Source organism: Oncorhynchus clarkii, chromosome 30 (genome assembly GCF_045791955.1).
Source record: "Oncorhynchus clarkii lewisi isolate Uvic-CL-2024 chromosome 30, UVic_Ocla_1.0, whole genome shotgun sequence".
In the NCBI taxonomy this organism is placed as follows: domain Eukaryota; kingdom Metazoa; phylum Chordata; class Actinopteri; order Salmoniformes; family Salmonidae; genus Oncorhynchus; species Oncorhynchus clarkii.
In genome coordinates, this window is record NC_092176.1 from 23,663,770 (window position 1) to 23,682,241 (window position 18,472).

Consider the following 18,472-nt stretch of genomic DNA (forward strand, 5'->3'; position numbering starts at 1 on the left):
AGTCCACAACAATTAGACTTTAAAGCTCTGAGAGAAAACAAACAAATTGATGGAGCTCAAATGTTTATGGTATTCTACAAAATAACAAATTTGCTATTCATAAGCCCCACAGTCGGTCAATAGGATTCCCCCACAAATACCAATGCAATGGCAAAAAAAATCGATGTCCTCGTGTACCCCTCCGCAGCCCCTTCCCCCTTAATTTTTTTCTAACTTCGAAATAAAGGCACGTGACAAGCCCCCTCCCATTCCGATTTCTAAAAACTCCAATGTTTGGACGTCGGGAATGTGCCTTTACCCCACCCGCGTAAAATAGGAACTGAAACAGTGTATGAGACAAGGTAATAGTATGCTTTTAGGCTATGTATGTGTACATCGCTACCACCACACCTCAACTAGTCAGCACCTACATCATTCACCTATCCCTTTGTCATTATCATCATCAAGGTTTTTATTGTCTGCCACAAATCCACATTTCTAAACTGCTCACTGGTGAGTTGTGCTATGGAAAGACAAGTCGATTATTGTCTTATTTAGGTGGGTTGAAATAGGGTGAAACCTTAGAATTTTGGAAATCTAAACAACTTCAACTTTGAAGGAAAATAAAATGCTATTCATGCTGTGGTGTTCCAAATGTAACAGAATTTTAAAAACACAGACCGGATGTCAAAACATTTGTCTATATTATTATTATTATAATAAATAGAAACATACAGATGACCAACACTTCTACAGTATTCACAACACAGGTGTAGACCCAAAAGTCAATCCAACATCACTGAAACAAAACGGCATAAAATGGAGTCAGAGCAAGAATTAAGTATTGAATATTCATTTTCAGTCTACTCACGATTCTATTCGGGTGCACGCGTATTCAAATCACCCCCCCCCCCCCCCCCAAAAAAAAGTGTTGATAAGGTCATACAGGTCAAATTACAGCATATTTTAAAACACTCAAACATATACAGTACACAGATATACTTTAATACACTTCCAACCATTTTAATCACAAAACAAAAAGAGAGGAGTTGTAATGACCATGTTGTGGGTGAGGAATATGACTATTGAAAGTAGTATTTCCACATTTGTAAAATGTATTTAGTTATTAATGGTAGCATTTAATGTACTTTATGGACAGGCTGGTATAGATACATTTTGTGGGTTAAGGGTAGTGTAGTTTACAGTCAGGCTGGGTGGGCGGGGGGTATGGGTAATGTAGTTTATGGACAAGCTGGGTGAGTGAGATGTGTGGTGTGCTTGGCCTGACTCTTGCTATCGATCAGCAGCAGTTGGTTATTCTTGTGGTGAGAGATGATCTCCTGGAGACTACAGAAAAACTGAGAGGGAGGGATGGAGTAGCGATAGAGAGAGAGAGAGAGAGAGAGAGAGAAGGGAGAGTTACTACAGTAGTTATTGCAGAGGTTACAGTATAATACTAAGTTGCATTCCTTAGTCTCTTTTCCACACATCCTCTGTTCCTCCCACATCCTCCCTCTATCATCTCCTCTCTCACCTGACCCCTTCATTATTTTTTCAAATCCTCCTTTCCTCCTGCAGCCTCTCTTTTCCCCTCTCCTTATCTCTCTTCTCCTCATCCCAACATCCCCTTTTACACCTTCCCCTGCCTCTTCACCTCCTCGTTCTTCTTGCCCTCCTTTCCGAGGGCGTAGCCGCGCGTCTCCTCCAGAAAGCGGATGGGGATGTTATAGACCTTCTGTCTGTATAGGACAGCCAGTGTGTAGGGCTGACGGGCATTCTGGGCTGAACTGTGACGTATCAGGAATGCCCCGTCCTACAAGGGGGAGAGTGGTAGGAGAGGTGAGATGGGGGGAGAGGGTGAGGGACGAGGGGAAATACAGTGGATATCAGTATCAAAACCCACATGACCTCTGAATCAGCACAGATGATTTAGACTCACTGATGGTGTGTATGTGTCAGCTAAACCCAGAAGCTACACACACAAGAATACCCTATTACCCTCTGCACTGCCCTGTGCCTTTCTTGTCAACCTGTGTCTGATATAACCTCCCTGCAAACCTGTGTCTGCAGTCAAATAAAAGGGAGTTATGACTGAGATTACTCTCACATCATTGCTTGTCCATTTCAGCGTGAAATTAAACAGGTCGGCTGTGTTAGTGAAGACAAAGGACCAGAGACAGAAACACTCATATAGCCAGCAGCATTATAACACATAAAACACAGCAGTTACTGAGCACAGAGAGAGGAGGGGAGAGAACAAAAGAGAAACAGGTGGATGTATTTGACAGGCTAATGACAGGCTAATGCACTAATGATGCCGGACTAACTATACTGAACAAAAACGCAACATGAAGCAATTTCAACATTTGAGTTACAGCTCATATAAGAAAATGTGTCAACTGAAATAAATTCAATAGGCCCTATCTATGGATTTCACATGACTGGGAATACAGATATGCATCTGTTGGTCACAGATACCTTGCTGCCGGTAGGGGCGTGGATCAGAAAACCAGTCAGTATCTGGTGTCACCAACATTTGCCTCATGCAGCGTGACATATCCTTTGCATAGAGTTGATCAGGCTGTTGATTGTGGCCTGTGGAATGTTGTCCCCTTCTTCTTCAATGGTTGTGCAAAGTTGCTGGATATTGGCAGGAACTGGAACACGCTGTCACACACGTTGATCCAGAGCATCCCTAACATGCTCAGTGGGAGACATGTCGAGTGAGTATGCAGGCCATGGAAGAACTGGGACATTTTCAGCTTCCAGGAATTGTGTACAGATCCTTGCGACATAGGGCTGTGCATTATCATGCTGAAACATGTGGTGGAGGTGGATGAAGGGCACGGCAATGGGCCTCAGGAGCTCATCACGGTATCTCCATGCATTCAAATTTTAATCGATAAAATGCAATTATGTTCATTGTCTGTAGCTTATGCCTGTCCATACCATAACCCCACCGCCACCATGGAGCGCTTTGTTATACCCACAGGTACACCTGTGTAAGGATCATGCTCTGTAATCAGCTTCTTGATATGCCACACCTGTCAGGTAGATGGATTATCTTGGCATAAGAGAAACGCTCACTAACAGGGATTTAGTTTTTGCGCGTATTGAACATTTCTTTGATATTTTATTTAAGCTCATGAAACATGGGACCAACACTTTACATGTTGAGTTTATATTTTTGTTTAGTGTATAACTAATCATATTGATTACCATGGTGTGCTTCAGAGCTGGAGATTCTACATCTACATGCATTGTTATTATGTGGAACTTCAAGAAAGGAAAGGAAAGGGAGATCCCTAGTCAGTTGTACAACTGAATGCATTCAACTGAAATGTGTCTTCTGCATTTAACCCAACCTCGAGAACTGTATGTCTGTGTCCATGCTAATCTCCAGTTTGTTATTGTTTCCCACCTTGTTGATCTGCAGTAAGAAGTCCTCGGCAGTCTTTCTATCGCAGTTTCCAGCGAACCACTCTTTCTCCTGTAACACACCACAGTTCTCTATGACACCCTGCCCTATCTGTCATGATACTTTACCCAAGGGCAGCCCATATATCAGGTATATCACTACTTAACTAAGAATTGCAGCAACATTTGTATCACTTTAACACTGTATTACACAACTATATGAGAGGTGCAGTATGAGATGGAATGACGCATACCTGCATGGTCGTCTTCATACCAGGGGGAGAAACTTTGACAGATAAAAATTAGTGTTGACCAATGTGTTGAGTGCTCTACAGTCTACTCATAATAAGGCAAGTTCACTAGTATACTGGATAGCACTACTGACAAAAACCACAGTGACCCTAGATTACCCAGGGGTTAAAACATGCTGTTATAATGAAAATGGCTTCCAGTTTACGTAAGTATAGAAAAACAAACAATATGCACCTCCAACTTGTTCATGTAAAAAAACTAACCTAAAGGAATGAAGGGTGCCCACAACTCTGATAGGCATACCATAGTTGGAGCCGAGTGGTGAGAGAGGTGAGCCAGAAACCAGAGGGTTTCCAGTTCGAATCCCGGGTACGAAAATCTGGCGGGAAGTGAGTGTTGCTGGTATAAAATCCGAGATGCCATTGCCTGCCGTTGTGCCCCCCCCCCCCCACAACAACAACTCCCCAGGCACCCAGTGTGGCAGCCCCCCAAACCTCTCCAAAACCTGTATATGTATGTGTCGTTCACAGCAGTTTGGGTTAAAAGCGGCAGAGTCAAATTTCAGTTGGACTGTGTGTGCAATTGACCAATAAAGTGATCTTAATTTCAGAGTTCCGGGCATCCTTCCCATTTCTATCTTTCAGCTGTGACCCAAAACGGGTCTTGTTTCCAGCAGGCTCTTACCTGCTGCAGTAGAGTGTACAATAGGAGGGGGAGAAGGGCTGCAACAAACACACCAAGTCCAACAATAGCCAACATTCTTACTATAATATGAGCAATATAGTCCAGTGTCTTCATTATTTATACACAAGAACAGTAGGCCTTTATAATCCAAAGACTTACATTATGAGATACACACACTTATCAAATATAATCTATATAGACTACAAAGTTAACACTGTATGGATAACTATAAACAGAATGGAAATCATTATCATGCAATACTAAGTGGTATCTATGTATGTTTGATTGTTGATGCTTGTACAAGATTGAATGTTCATAAAGCATGAACCTGCTAAACGTGTTTAACACATAAAACATGCATGTTGTGTGTAGCATGGCCTCATCCAGCGTGTATATGCATGGTGCTGTGAGCGTGGCTGTGCTCCCAAGCCTCACCTTGGTTTGGGTTCCTTTAGTGATGCAGGGAGGGGGGGTTTGATGCCCAGGGTGGGTGGGGGCAGTTTGCCAGGGAACATGGAGCGCCTGATATCAGGGGGAGGAGCTGGGGGTGGGATGGTCACAGAAACACAGAGCAGTTTCTGCATTTTCACTTAAAGATACACTCTAGGATCTTAAGCACAACAAATTGATAACATATAGTACAAATTGGATTCGTAACATATAATAAGAATGGCTAAAAAGGTAAACAAACTTGGACGTAACATATAAGAAATGGATGACATAGTACATAACAGAAACAGACCACTTTTGGCTCGTGAGCTCCACTCAAAACTATTGGCTTAAATTAAGCTAAAGTTCGAGAGTGCATCTGTGATGCTTGCATTCCAAATGGCACCCACCCAGTTCCCTATGTAGGGCTCTGGTCAAAAGTAGTGCGTGTAGGTAATAGGCCATTTAGGATGCAGACATGATCTCTTTTCAATGCAGATGGAAGGTAGTGTGTCACATACCCGTCTTTGCCTCATTGACCAATAGAGAACTCTGGAATGGAGCAAAAAGTTAAACCAATACAAACATATGGCCATAGATTAAGCCTATACTCCTGCACTAAAAAACATGTTCAGTGGAGAATGTGTGAAACAGGCCAGTGTTGTATTAAAACGTGTGAACCATGGAGAAACTTACAGACTTGGCTCTGGGCACTGGAGGTTTTCTACAGAGAGACAGGCAGAAAGGGTGGGACTGATATCGCATGTCAAACAACAGTACTCAAATACAATATGGCTTCTCTCAAGACATACAACGGTACTAGTACCAGGGATGGTGCCAAGGCCAGTTTAACCCAGTTAACCCAATTTTTTCATTTACATAACTATAAACAGAATGGAAGTGAGGATATACACAGCGGTGAAAGTAAGGTGGTACGGTCCGGTACGGCGTCCCGTCTAATTAAATAGTGGGGGTACGCCGTACTGGTAAAACGTGAGCCTATCACAATTAATACAGCATGCCCATAGCATTCCCAAAAAACTATAGGCTACTACACCATTATTTAACCTTACCGCATGTCAGCCGCATGACAAATTAGTGAATTGACTGGAAACCGGGATGTATACGCTCCAAATTCCGTTGTGGTTTGAGAACACTTACATTTTGTCAAAGCAGAGACGACTGCTGGAGATGTTCAAGGACAAGGTGGAGATGAGTGGCCGAGACCAAGGTGCGCGTGGACAACAGTGGATGCATTAATTCAGGCTACATGTGTATATGCTGTAAGCCTACTGCCAACTGCAGAATGTCATTACAGTACACATAGGTGTTTTACAGTGGTGTAAAGTACTTAAGCAAAAATACTTGAAAGTACTACTTAAGTAGTTTTTTTGAGTATCTTTACTTTACTATTTATATTTTTGACAACTCTTACTTTTACTTCACTACATTGCTAAACAAAATACTGTACTTTTTGCTCCATACATTTTCCCTGACACCCAAAAGTACTCGTTACATTTTGAATGCTCAGCAGGACAGGAAAATGGTCTAATTCACACACTTATTAAGAGAACATCCCTGGTCATCCTTATTGCGTCTGATCTGATCTTTCCACCACTGGTGTTGTATAACAGATGTCTCTTTCCATTCATCAAATTGCAGGTGCACAGCACACTTGCGGTTTGGATGCTTAAATTATTTTCTGAGTGGAACGAATGTACACGGGTACCCTACAGAAGCACCTTTGTTAAGTGATTAAGTGATTGTTTGACAATCAGATGATTGTTTATACCACATTAAAAAGGCATAGACAGTGTGTCCTTAAGGCTATGGGAAGCTTTCCCTAAAGCAAATTGAAAAAATATAGCCTAATTAGCTTACTCCTTATACAGAAATAAATAAAATCATTCAAAATAGGCTACTAAACCAGAAAGCATGATTTGGCTACAGAGGATCGTTTGCTTTAAAAAAATTTAAAAAAATCTGAGGCCTCCCAAGTGGTGCAGCGGTCTAAGACACTGCATAGCAGCGCTTGAGGCATCACTACAGACCCGGATTCGATCCAAGGCTGTGTCACAGCCGGCCGTGACCGGGAGACCCATGAGGTGGAGCACAATTGGCCCAGCGTCATCCGGGTTAGGGAAGGGTTTGGCCGGCTGGGATTCCTTGTCCCATCGCGCTCTGACTTCGGTCACCAGCTAGATGGTGTTTCCTCCAACACATTGGTGTGGCTGGCTTCTGGGTTAAGGGAGCAGTAGGTCAAAAAGCAGTGCGGCTTGGCAGGGTTGTGTTTTGGGGACGCATGGCTTTCAACGTTCACCTCTCCCAAGTCTGTAGGGGTGTTGCAGCGATGGGACAAGACTAACTACCAATTGGGGAGAAAAAGGGGTAAAAGTTCAATCGCATAGCCTACACTCGGAAAGGCCCGCAATTTGGGCAGCGGGCGCTGCAAATACCAAAAAGATGATTGTTAAGTTGCGACTGGCAATATTTAAAAAATACAATTGCAGAAAAACTGTTTGTCATCTCTATACAACAATAGCCATTTGCAATGAAAAGACTCAAATCTGTCTTTTAGTTATCAAAATTGTTAACTTAATTGAGTGAACAGTAAGTAGCCTATCTTATTGGCACCAGAAGAAAACATCGACCATATCCCCTGTGAGTGTGCATATTGACTGTCTTTATCATTGGGTCAAGGCCACTTTTGTTTGTTTTTGGACAATCATTTCCTCCTCCAGGTTAGATGGACGTCATATTGTATGTGCGTCTCCCCTTTTCGTAGGCCGATTATATGGATCAGACAACATCATTTTTATTGATCTGTTTGTCAGTGTCAGCAGAGTTGGCTACCGTCTAATTTTTGTAGTATAAAAATAAATGTGTGCGTGCTCTTGGGTGTCCCGTACCATTAAGAAATTATATTTATTTTAACTCCTGGATAAGATATACACTTATGTTACACCATGATGAGTTTGAGCATTTGTCATCTCATGTCTTGACAGGTGTACTCACATGGGCATGGGGGGAGGGGCGGCTGCTGTCTTGGGTGGGAGGGGCATCCTCATGGGCCCACGAGGTGCAGGGGGGCAAGCTGGAGATAGTGGAGAGACAATGGAGAGATAGTAGTAGTATATATTTTTTTCTCAAAATAAGACTTGTATAATATCTCATAAAATATAGTCTCTCTGAAGTTATAACCAATCAACCAACCAATCAAACCAGTAGCTACAGGATTGTAATGTGATATGTGAATGTTTACATCTACGTTACAGCTTAGGTAGTGTTAAGCACCGGCAGCAATTTTTCAACTAACCTTTACATGACGATACTTCCATAGTTCTCTAACTTGGAAGTTACCGGTGTCTTCTCCACTCTCATCGCTAGTTGTAGGTGAAATGTTTGAATTTAGAAAATGTTCTCTTATTGAATTAAATACATACTCCATGAGGTAATCTAACAATGTGTACGCATATTGTCTATTTCAGATCTTCTCTCATTGATCGAGACCGGTGTGTCATTCAAAGCGACACTTGATTTCTGATTCGTGTTCATGATGTGCAGCATTTTTGGGTGGACACCCAACTGTCTCGAATACAATCACATTACAATCCTGCAATATACATACTAGTCAAAGCCTCAGAATAAATACAATGGGTGGCCCTACGGGAGTAACTAACCCGCTGTGGGCTCTAGATACAGGTCATCGCTGTCTTCCTGAAACAGAGACACAACACACATATTAATCACCTCTCTCTGGCTGAATTAGAAACCACTGAATATACTGAGTGTACATTGTGACTGTGTTAAAAGGGTACAGCAGATGCAAAGGCTTAAGCTTTGGGGCTGGAGGTAGGGGGTTAGGGGTGAGGCTGTTTGTTAATGATGTGTTGGACTCACCTGTCCTTCATTAGGGTCCAGGTAGACATCTGCAGAGAACAAAGAAAAGAGGCTGATGTAGAAACAGTTGCAGTATCACACATCCCTCTAGTGGTCATTTGATGTAATAGCACACTGATATCGGTCCAGGGTTCCAGGGTATTATTTTGGTCAAGTTCCAGCCTGAATACATTACAGACGGATGCCAGATATTACAACACCTGGATAGGAATTTAACATATCAGCTCCACATCATGTGCTATAGCCATCTGATGTTAACATTAGAAGCCTCCTCCCTGAGTTTGTTTTATTCACTGCTTTAGCACACTGCCAACCCAGATGTTCGAGCCGTGTCTGAATCCTGGCTTAGGAAGACCACCAAAAATTCAGAAATCTCCATCCCAAACTACAACATTTTCAGACAAGATAGAACGGCCAAAGGGGGCGGTGTTGCAATCTACTGCAAAGATAGCCTGAAGAGTTCTGTCCTGCTATCCAGGTCAGTACCCAAACAAATTGAACTTCTACTTTTAAAAATCCACCTCTCTAAAAACAAGTCTCTCACCGTTGCCGCCTGCTATAGACCACCCTCTGCCCCCAGCTGTGCTCTGGATACCATTTGTGAACTGATTGCCCCCCATCTATCTTCAGAGCTCGTGCTGCTAGGCGACCTAAACTGGAACATGCTTAACATCCCAGCCATCCTACAATCTAAGCTTGATGCCCTCAATCTCAAACTAATTATCAATGAACCTACCAGGTACCACCCCAAAGTGGTAAACACAGGCACCCTCATAGATATCATCCTAACCAACTTGCCCTCTAAATACACTGCTGTTTTCAACCAAGATCTCAGTGATCACTGCCTCATTGCCTGCATCCGTAATGGGTCTGCGGTCAAACGACCCCCACTCATCACTGTCAAACGCTCCCTGAACCACTTCAGCGAGCAGGCCTTTCTAATCGACCTGGCCGGGGTATCCTGGAAGGATATTGATCTCATCCTGTCAGTAGAGGATGCCTGGTTATTAAACAAAATGCCCCATTCAAGAAATTTAGAACCAGGAACAGATATAGCCCTTGGTTCTCTCCAGACCTGACTGCCCTTAACCAACAAAAACATCCTATGGCGTTCTGCATTAGCATCGAACAGCCCCTGTGATAGGCAACTTTTCAGGGAAGCTAGAAACCAATATACACAGGCAGTTAGAAAAGCCAAGGCTAGCTTTTTCAAGCAGAAATTTGCCTCCTGCAACACAAACTCAAAAAAGTTCTGGGACACTGTAAAGTCCATGGAGAATAAGAACACCTCCTCCCAGCTGCCCACTGCACTGAGGATAGGAACACTGTCACCACCGATAAATCCACTATAATTGAGAATTTCAATATGCATTTTTCTACGGCTGGCCATGATTTCCACCTGGCTACCCCTACCCCGGTCAATAGCACTGCACCCCCCACAGCAACTCGCCCAAGCCTTCCCCATTTCTCCTTCTTCCAAATCCAGTCAGCTGATGTTCTGAAAGAGCTACAAAATCTGGACCCCTACAAATCAGCCGGACTAGACAATCTGGACCCTTTCTTTCTAAAATTATCTGCCAAAATTGTTGCAATCCCTATTACTAGCCTGTTCAACCTCTCTTTCGTGTCGTCTGAGATTCACAAAGATTGGAAAGCAGCTGCGGTCATCCCCCTCTTCAAAGGGGGGGACACTCTTGACCCAAACTGCTACAGACCTATATCTATCCTACCCTGCCTTTCTAAGGTCTTCGAAAGCCAAGTCAACAAACAGATTACCGACCATTTCGAATCCCACCATACCTTCTCCACTATGCAATCTGGTTTCAGAGCTGGTCATGGGTGCACCTCAGCCACACTCAAGGTCCTAAACGATATCTTAACCGCCATCGATAAGAAACAATACTGTGAAACTGTATTCATTGACCTGGCCAAGGCTTTCAACTCTGTCAATCACTACATCCTCCAATTGCTCTTAAATACAAGTAAAACTAAATGCATGCTCTTCAACCGATGGCTGCCCGCACCTGCCCGCCCGTCCAACATCACTACTGTGGACGGTTCTGACTTAGAATATGTGGACAACTACAAATACCTTCCAGACTCATATCAAACATCTCCAATACAAAGTTAAATGTAGAATTGGCTTCCTATTTCGCAACAAAGCATCCTTCACTCATGCTGCCAAACATACCCTTGTAAAACTGACCATCCTACCGATCCTCGACGATGTAATTTACAAAATAGCCTCTAATACCCTACTCAATAAATTGGATGCAGTCTATCAGTGCCATCCGTTTTGTCACAAAAGCCCCATAAACTACCCATCACTGCGACCAGTACGCTCTCGTTGGCTGGCCCTCGCTTCATACTCGTCACCAAACCCACTGGCTCCAGGTCATCTACAAGACCCTGCTAGGTAAAGTCCCCTCTTATCTCAGCTCGCTGGTCACCATAGCAGCACCCACCTGTAGCACATGCTCCAGCAGGTATATCTCTCTGGTCACCCCCAAAACCAATTCTTCCTTTGGCCGCCTCTCCTTCCAGTTCTCTGCTGCCAATGACTGGAACAAACTATAAAAATCTCTGAAACTGGAAACACTTATCTCCCTCACTAGCTTTAAGCACCAGCTGTCAGAGCAGCTCACATATTACTGCACCTGTACATAGCCCATCTATAATATAGCCCAAACAACTACCTCTTCCCCTACTGTATTTATTTATTTTGCTCCTTTGCTTTTTTTTGTTGCCTTTACCTCCCTTCTCTCACCTCATTTGCTCACATTGTATGTAGACTTAATTTTCTACTGTATTATTGACTGTATGTTTGTTTTACTTCATGTGTAACTTTGTGTTGTTGTATGTGTTGAACTGCTTTGCTTTATCTTGGCCAGGTCGCAGTTGAAAATGAGAACTTGTTCTCAACTTGCCTACCTGGTTAAATAAAGGTGAAATATATATATTTTTTTAAATAACTGACTTCATAGTTGATAACTTGGCATGCAACCATTGGTAGATGCAATACAACGTATCTAGTCAGGTAGGAACTCGACTTGACTGTAGAGCTTACCTTCCTCTGCAGGTGGTGGGGGAGAGGCAAACTTCTTAGGAGTAGACCTCTTCCCTGGCTTCTCCTTCCTATCTACCTCAGGCGCTAGAGAGGGAGAGAGGGAATTCTCCTGTACAATAAATGCGTCAAGAATTATACTAACTGTTACACCTTTTCATGAATCAACATTCACATCTATGTATAGGGCACAATGTGTTCATATTCAAAATACACAATCAAATAGGATGTCCTGGACTAAGAGGGGAGGGTAGAGAGCAGAGGATAGGAGGTTAGGGAGCAGAGGATAGGAGGTTAGGGAGCAGAGGATAGGAGGATAGAGAGAGAGAGGGGAGGATAGGGAGAGGGGAGGATAGGGAGAGGAGGATAAGAGTATAGAGAGAGGGGAGAATAGGAAGATATGAGCGGAGGAAAGAGGGGGAAGTCTCACGTTTCTTGGTGTTGGGGTCAATGTAGAACTCCTCAGGGTGAGGCTGCTGTTTCTATAGAGGGGAAAGACGACATTAAATAACACTAAAATAATGCACACAGAGAGGTAGGCACACAGAGAGGTAGGCACACAGAGAGGTAGGCACACAGGCTAAAGTGAAAGGTAGGGCAGTGATACTCTGATAGTTTACCAATGCTTTGCCCATGGGCGCCATCTTGGCTGGCCTTGGGGGTGCAGCTGCCTGCCTTTTGGGGAGAACAGGATTGGACCGCTCTGACGTCCTCTCTGTGGAACCCAAAAACAGCCAATCAGAGCGCTACGTCCTTTCCTACAAAGCAAAGAGCTATAGTCCCTCTGAAAATGTTTACACATAAATGCACACCTCAATACAATACATACAGGGACAAAACCTAAATTGGAGATCCACGCACCAAACTTAAGTTTTCAAGCAAATCTCCCATTGGCATGAATGCATGATTTACATGAAAGTCAGATTAGCGGATCTCAAATGGGAATGATATTCTACAGTGGTGGTTACCCAAATAGACATTCTCCTCCACATGTCTGGAAGGAACCTTCATGGCGGGTCTCTCACAGGGGGGCGCCTCATATGTGTCCCCATCCTCTTCATCCTGTCATCCACACACAAACACACCAAGATGACTACACAGGACCTCTCACAACCAAATATCCATTGGTGTATCAGTCATGTGTGTGACATTTCGTCAGTCACTGTGGGAAAAGGCTATTTTAGGGTTAGGGTTCCAATTAGCGTTAGGTTTAGAAGTTATGGGTTAGGGAAAAAATTATTCTGCATGGGAATTCATTGTTTGATCCCCACAAGGATAGTAAAACAAAAGTGTGTGGGTGTTCTCCTACTTACAAACTCATCTTCTGGCCATCCACCATACCCCGCATTGTTCTCTGAAACAAAGAAATAGAGAGCGAGAGAAAGTAGAGTTGGGAATGGAATAAGAGAGAAAGAAATGGAGGACAAGAGAGGTAGAATCATATGAGAGAGAGAGAGAGAGAGAGCAGAATAAGCACTTCACACTATAACTTCCATAAAGAGGAACCATATATTCCCAATAGCACAATAAGGGGGATTTCCTGAAGACTCACCTATCCTTTTGGGTGGAGTTGGAGGCCCACTGTGTCTGTAATGAAAAAGAGGAAAGAAAATGTTGGTTACTTCTGTGCTGTATCATGGCAGTGGCTTATGGTTCTGCTCAGAGGAAGGCAGATAAGAATGAAGAACACAACTTTGATAGGCTACTTACAGGTTCTTTAATTTTCCAAAGAAACTCTGAAAATGAAAAGAAAACAGAAGGACTGTAAAATCTCTCTCACACACACAGGATCTAAACACTAACCTTTTCAAACCGTTTGTGTGACATTATACAATAAAGGGCACCCTCAGTTATACTGTATGTCTAGGCCATCCCAGACATTTACATGTCCCTCTCCCGTCAGCCTCGCTATCAGACCTATTGCACAGGCTGTGTCAATGACTGCTTTAAGTACCGAAGGTCACTAAGCCAGGCAACAGCGTTTTAATCAAAAGACAAGACCTCAGGTCACAATACATTTTAAAGAATGAAGACTTAAACTATCACAAACTACAACAGGGGAATATTGATCATTGAAATGTCCCAAAATCTAAAATATACACTACCATTCAAAGGTTTGGGGTCATTTAGAAATCTCCACGTTTTTGAAAAAAAACTACTTTTTTGTCCATTAAAATAATATAAAATTCATCAGAAATACAGTGTAGACATTGTTAATGTTGTAAATGACTATTGTAGCTGGAAACGACTGATTCTATGGAATATCTACATAGGCGTTATCAGCAACCATCAACCCTGTGTTCCAATGGCACGTTGTGTTAGCTAATCCAAGTTTATCATTTTAAAATGAACTTTTCTTTCAAAAACAAGGACATTTCTAAGTGACCCCAAACGTATGAACGGTTGTGTATATTTGTTATACACTAGCCTTGCATGCAGAAATAAACTATTTACACAATTTAACAAATTATCTAGTGAAGCCACAACAATGCGTGTATCTGGGAGGGGAGGTTAAGGGAGGCTATATTGTGTGGCACACTGAACCTATGAAGAAACAGAGATAAAAACAGGTGACTAAAATCAGGAAGTGAATATGGCTGTGTTTTCCCACAAGGCTGATTCTCAGCAGGGCTGGTCAGAGAGGAGAGGAAGGATTGATGTAAATTATCACAAAAATAGAGATAGGGGGAGGGACAGGGGATAATGAGACTGGGAAAATAGAGAAACAACAAGAGAAGCACAGTTTGAGTTGATTAATCTGTTTAATATTTAGATTTCCTGTGCGTGGACATTGTTAATGAACAAAGCCAGCCCCCATAACATGGTCTTTTCTGTTCTACAGTATCCTAATTCTTAAAAACAGTGTGTCATTGTCAATAAATCAATTTCAAGTAATCAATCAATTAACATTTGATAGACTTCAGGGATTCTTTGGCATTATGGTTAGCAAGGTGAAGGTCTGTGTATTCAGGAAGATATCATGACTGATAGGTATGACAAAACCTTGAATATAATTTCCCCAATTATTACAGTCCTAGGCCCCATCTTTAACATATTTATGTCCTGCCACATTGTCTTAAATCATTAGCATGTCACGTTTTGTGTTGAACGAGTTAATTTAATAATGTGTGTTTTTTCTACCTTAGAAGTAGTTGGTTATTAGATCAAAAGTCACTGAAACATGTCGATGGCCAAATATAGAAAAGCACAGCAAGTAAGCTGAGGAATCCTTACTTTGTTATTGTTTGTGTCCAAGGAGTCTAAATCTGTCATTTCAGAATGCATGTTCCTTATCCAACCAACAGTATCTGTGGAAGCTCTTTCAAATAGCAACCTCTTGCTTTTCACACAGTCTGAAATACCCGCAGTCTAATATAAGAGCAGCCAACTTCTTTAAAAAGGTTTATAGCTCACCCCATATTCAAACTTTGTCAGACGTTTCCTACGTCATGTGGTCCATAGTCAAACTGACTTTAACAAGACAACAATACACACAAGACCTCATATCTTGTTGGGATCTTTACTGTCTGCATTAGGAGAGATATGTACGGTAGGTTTCAAACCCATAAAGATGCTGCCAATGTTTCCCATTCTTTAGGGATCGAGGTTGCAGATTTTAACAATATCTACAGTGAAATCTACAAAACAGAGGGTGTTGTGTCCCAAATAAAATGGCACCCTGTGCCCTGGTCAAAAGTTCACTACAAGTGCACTACAAAGGAAGGGAGCAGGCAGTGTTCAATAATGAGCTCGGCTTGACTTTAGACCACATCTGAGGTATGAAAACCATACCTCTAAGCCAGGGTGAGTAGTCACCAAAAAGAAGGACATTGTTACGGACCCTGGGAAACCATAAGCCGCAGGAGGAAAAGGGAAATGACCTTGTGACTGTGAACCTTGTCTGATGCAAACAGGGACAGTGGCGTCGGTCCTGTCAACACCTGGTTAAAGTGCAATGGTACAGCCATACATGTATTGGGTAACTCTTTCTTGAGATTTATCTTAGTCTATTTCACATCATGGCGCATTACTATTGTACAAGCATAACCATAAGCGATTATGGATATCTTCCTAGTATGTGTACATAGCTACTACGACCACTTCCAAGAGGTCTGGACCTTTATGGCACAGGTCGGGTGATTGTGGCTCTCCATGTGCATTTGCTCACTTCCCTTCAATGATTTAAAAGAAAATGACTAATATTAGAAATATGGTGGAATCTCTCTAGCCCATGCACACCAATCCTAGTCTTTGAAATGTGTGGGAAGTAGCCTAGTGAACGAGTGTACACAAAGGAAATTATACATTATTGGCAGTGGCACACACCAAGCCATGCTTCAATTTTCCTTTCAATCACTGCACGATCAGGATTTAATAACAAATACATCATTAACACACACGGAAATAACAGCAATTGATGCACATGGACATGTTGCTATGGAAACCTTTAATTTAGGGAATTATTTTTTATGAAACATTCCTTAACATAATCCTATAGGCATTACACTGTGTTGGTGTTTATATTGGGAATTTATGTAGACAGTGGTTGAACGCAATAACTGGGAACACATCAACAATAAAGCCACTGTTCGAAAAGTTGAAAGTCCACGCTGCCTTTATAAAAGTATGACGCATCATTATAACAATATTCACAGTCTTCCATACTGTAATGAAGGTAGAAGGTCTACTACTGTATTTCCAATAGCTTGCGAACAAGATCAGAAGATGTAACGTTATACACCAGCATTTCCTAAACTCGGTGCACGTTTTGTTTTTTGCCCTAACACTACACAGCTGACAGGTGCACGTTTTGTTTTTTGCCCTAACACTACACAGCTGATTCGAGTGATCAAAACTTGATGATGAGTTGATTATTTGAATCAGCTGTGTTACGCTAGGGCAAAAAACTAAATGTGCACCGCTTGGCGTCCCTAGGACCGAGTTTGAGAAACCCTGTTATAGGCAAATAGGCATAGGTGCAACTTCCTTTAATCAACACGAAGTGAGAAGTCTCTATACGAATAGAAAAGTGTATATGCTCCATTGCTGTCTGATTCTTTTGAGAAGGTAAAAAATCAAAATGTACATTACCATTGTCATGATTCAGGTGTCTCTCTCTTCTCAAATCATGAGGAAATTAATTTGTTGCTGGCCTCACATGCAAATAGGCTATAGAGAAAGAGGGGGACAAGGGATACAGAAGTGAGTGTGAACAGGTAGGCCAGCACACTAGTATTCTGCCAGCAGCACAAACGATGACGTCAAATTGGTATGGTAATGACAAAACCTTCAAAATAAAAGGATGCTTTTCAAAACATTGCAATGTGGATAACTAATTCAAATTATATGGAATTTTAATCAGTTGCCACTCATTGTGCCAATAAGAAAATGCAATAAGTAATTTATGAAAACAAATACAAAATATGGTCTTAAAATATATTTTTTAAGACCAATAATGAAAAAATACAATGTTGACGCAGGTATGTTGAGAATATTGTAGAGAACATTTCTACCTGTCTCAGCTAAAGTGGGGTAGAAAATATTCAGTGGGGTCTCTACTAACCAAATATGGTTCGTTTTGAAGGGGGACTGTGTCACACAGCCTTCTGCTGGCTTTTCACTCCGCCCCCCTCTATATTGCCTAATGCAATACACTGTAATAGACTGTACATGTGATACATATTGGCTTGTAGAGAACTGATCTACCTGTCTCCGCCAAAGTGGAGTGGAAAATACTCAGTAGTCTCTACTAACTAAATATGGTTAGGTTTGGAGGAGCACTGTGTTGTAGACATGCATTTAGTCCTGAGTGTTATAATAATTCCAAAACAATTAATGATTGTACTGTTGTGTTGAATATCAGTTGTATGAGACAGAAGGATATGCCTGCATGGCTTTTGATTGAGCAGGCCTCCTGTCAACGTTCCTCACTCCCTGCACTTGTTAATAGCCCATCATATGTGAAAAAATCCACTTATGACTCTAACCCAGTCATTTGTCATACGCTTAGGATCTGGAAACAGATTAGGTATTTTCTTAACATACCCACTGTATACATTGACAGCCCGATTTGCCTGAATCATGCTTTCTACCCCGCATTGGATGATGTGGTGTTTTCACAGTGGAGGGAGACGGGGCTCACAACAATTGGTAATCTATACATAGATGGTCAGTTAGCTTCATTTCAACAATTACAGGGAAAGTTCAACATGCCAACAACACATTTTTTCAGATACCTCCAAATCAGGAATTTCGTAAGGACACATATCCCACAGTATGGCATGAAGCCAAATAGTCCTACATTAGATAGCTTGATCCTTGTCAAACCCCATTCAAAAGGGTCGGTCTCTAGACTGTATGATGTGCTACAAGCCCACATAGAGGTATCCACAGACATCATTAAAAGGGCTTGGGAACAAGAACTTGGCTCAGAAATCTCAGATGAGGACTGGGTAGAAGCTCTCAGGAATATAAACCACAGTTCAGTGAATGCCAGACACAACCTTGTACAGTTTAAGGTGATACACAGGTTACATTACTCAAAAGTAAAACTGCATAAAATATTCCCGGACACCTCACCACTCTGTGAGAGGTGGCAGGATGAGGGGACGTTGACCCACTTATTCTGGACATGTCCTAAGTTACATGTTTACTGGGCTCTCATTTTTGATTACTTATCTAGAGCCTTTGATAGAGTTCTAGCCCCAGACCTATTGATTACTCTGTTTGGTACAGTTGATGGGAATA

At 42.1% G+C, this 18,472-nt stretch overlaps 1 protein-coding gene across 1 annotated transcript; it reads right to left on the bottom strand.

The window, feature by feature from the left end:
* Window positions 1-50: 50 nt before the first annotated feature.
* On the bottom strand, window positions 51-16,956 carry LOC139389724 (B-cell linker protein). Its single transcript, XM_071136636.1, has 19 exons — window positions 16,817-16,956; window positions 13,436-13,461; window positions 13,278-13,312; window positions 13,039-13,079; window positions 12,694-12,787; window positions 12,346-12,440; window positions 12,156-12,207; window positions 11,729-11,812; window positions 8,662-8,690; window positions 8,442-8,478; window positions 7,777-7,855; window positions 5,458-5,485; window positions 5,283-5,313; window positions 4,768-4,873; window positions 4,333-4,370; window positions 3,651-3,682; window positions 3,401-3,469; window positions 1,634-1,792; window positions 51-1,337 (listed from the first exon to the last, which is right to left on the bottom strand). Exons 1-19 carry the CDS (start codon window positions 16,823-16,825, stop codon window positions 1,221-1,223), a joined length of 1,161 nt encoding a protein of 386 aa, XP_070992737.1. The 5' UTR covers window positions 16,826-16,956; the 3' UTR covers window positions 51-1,220.
* Between the last annotated feature and the right edge of the window lie 1,516 nt (window positions 16,957-18,472).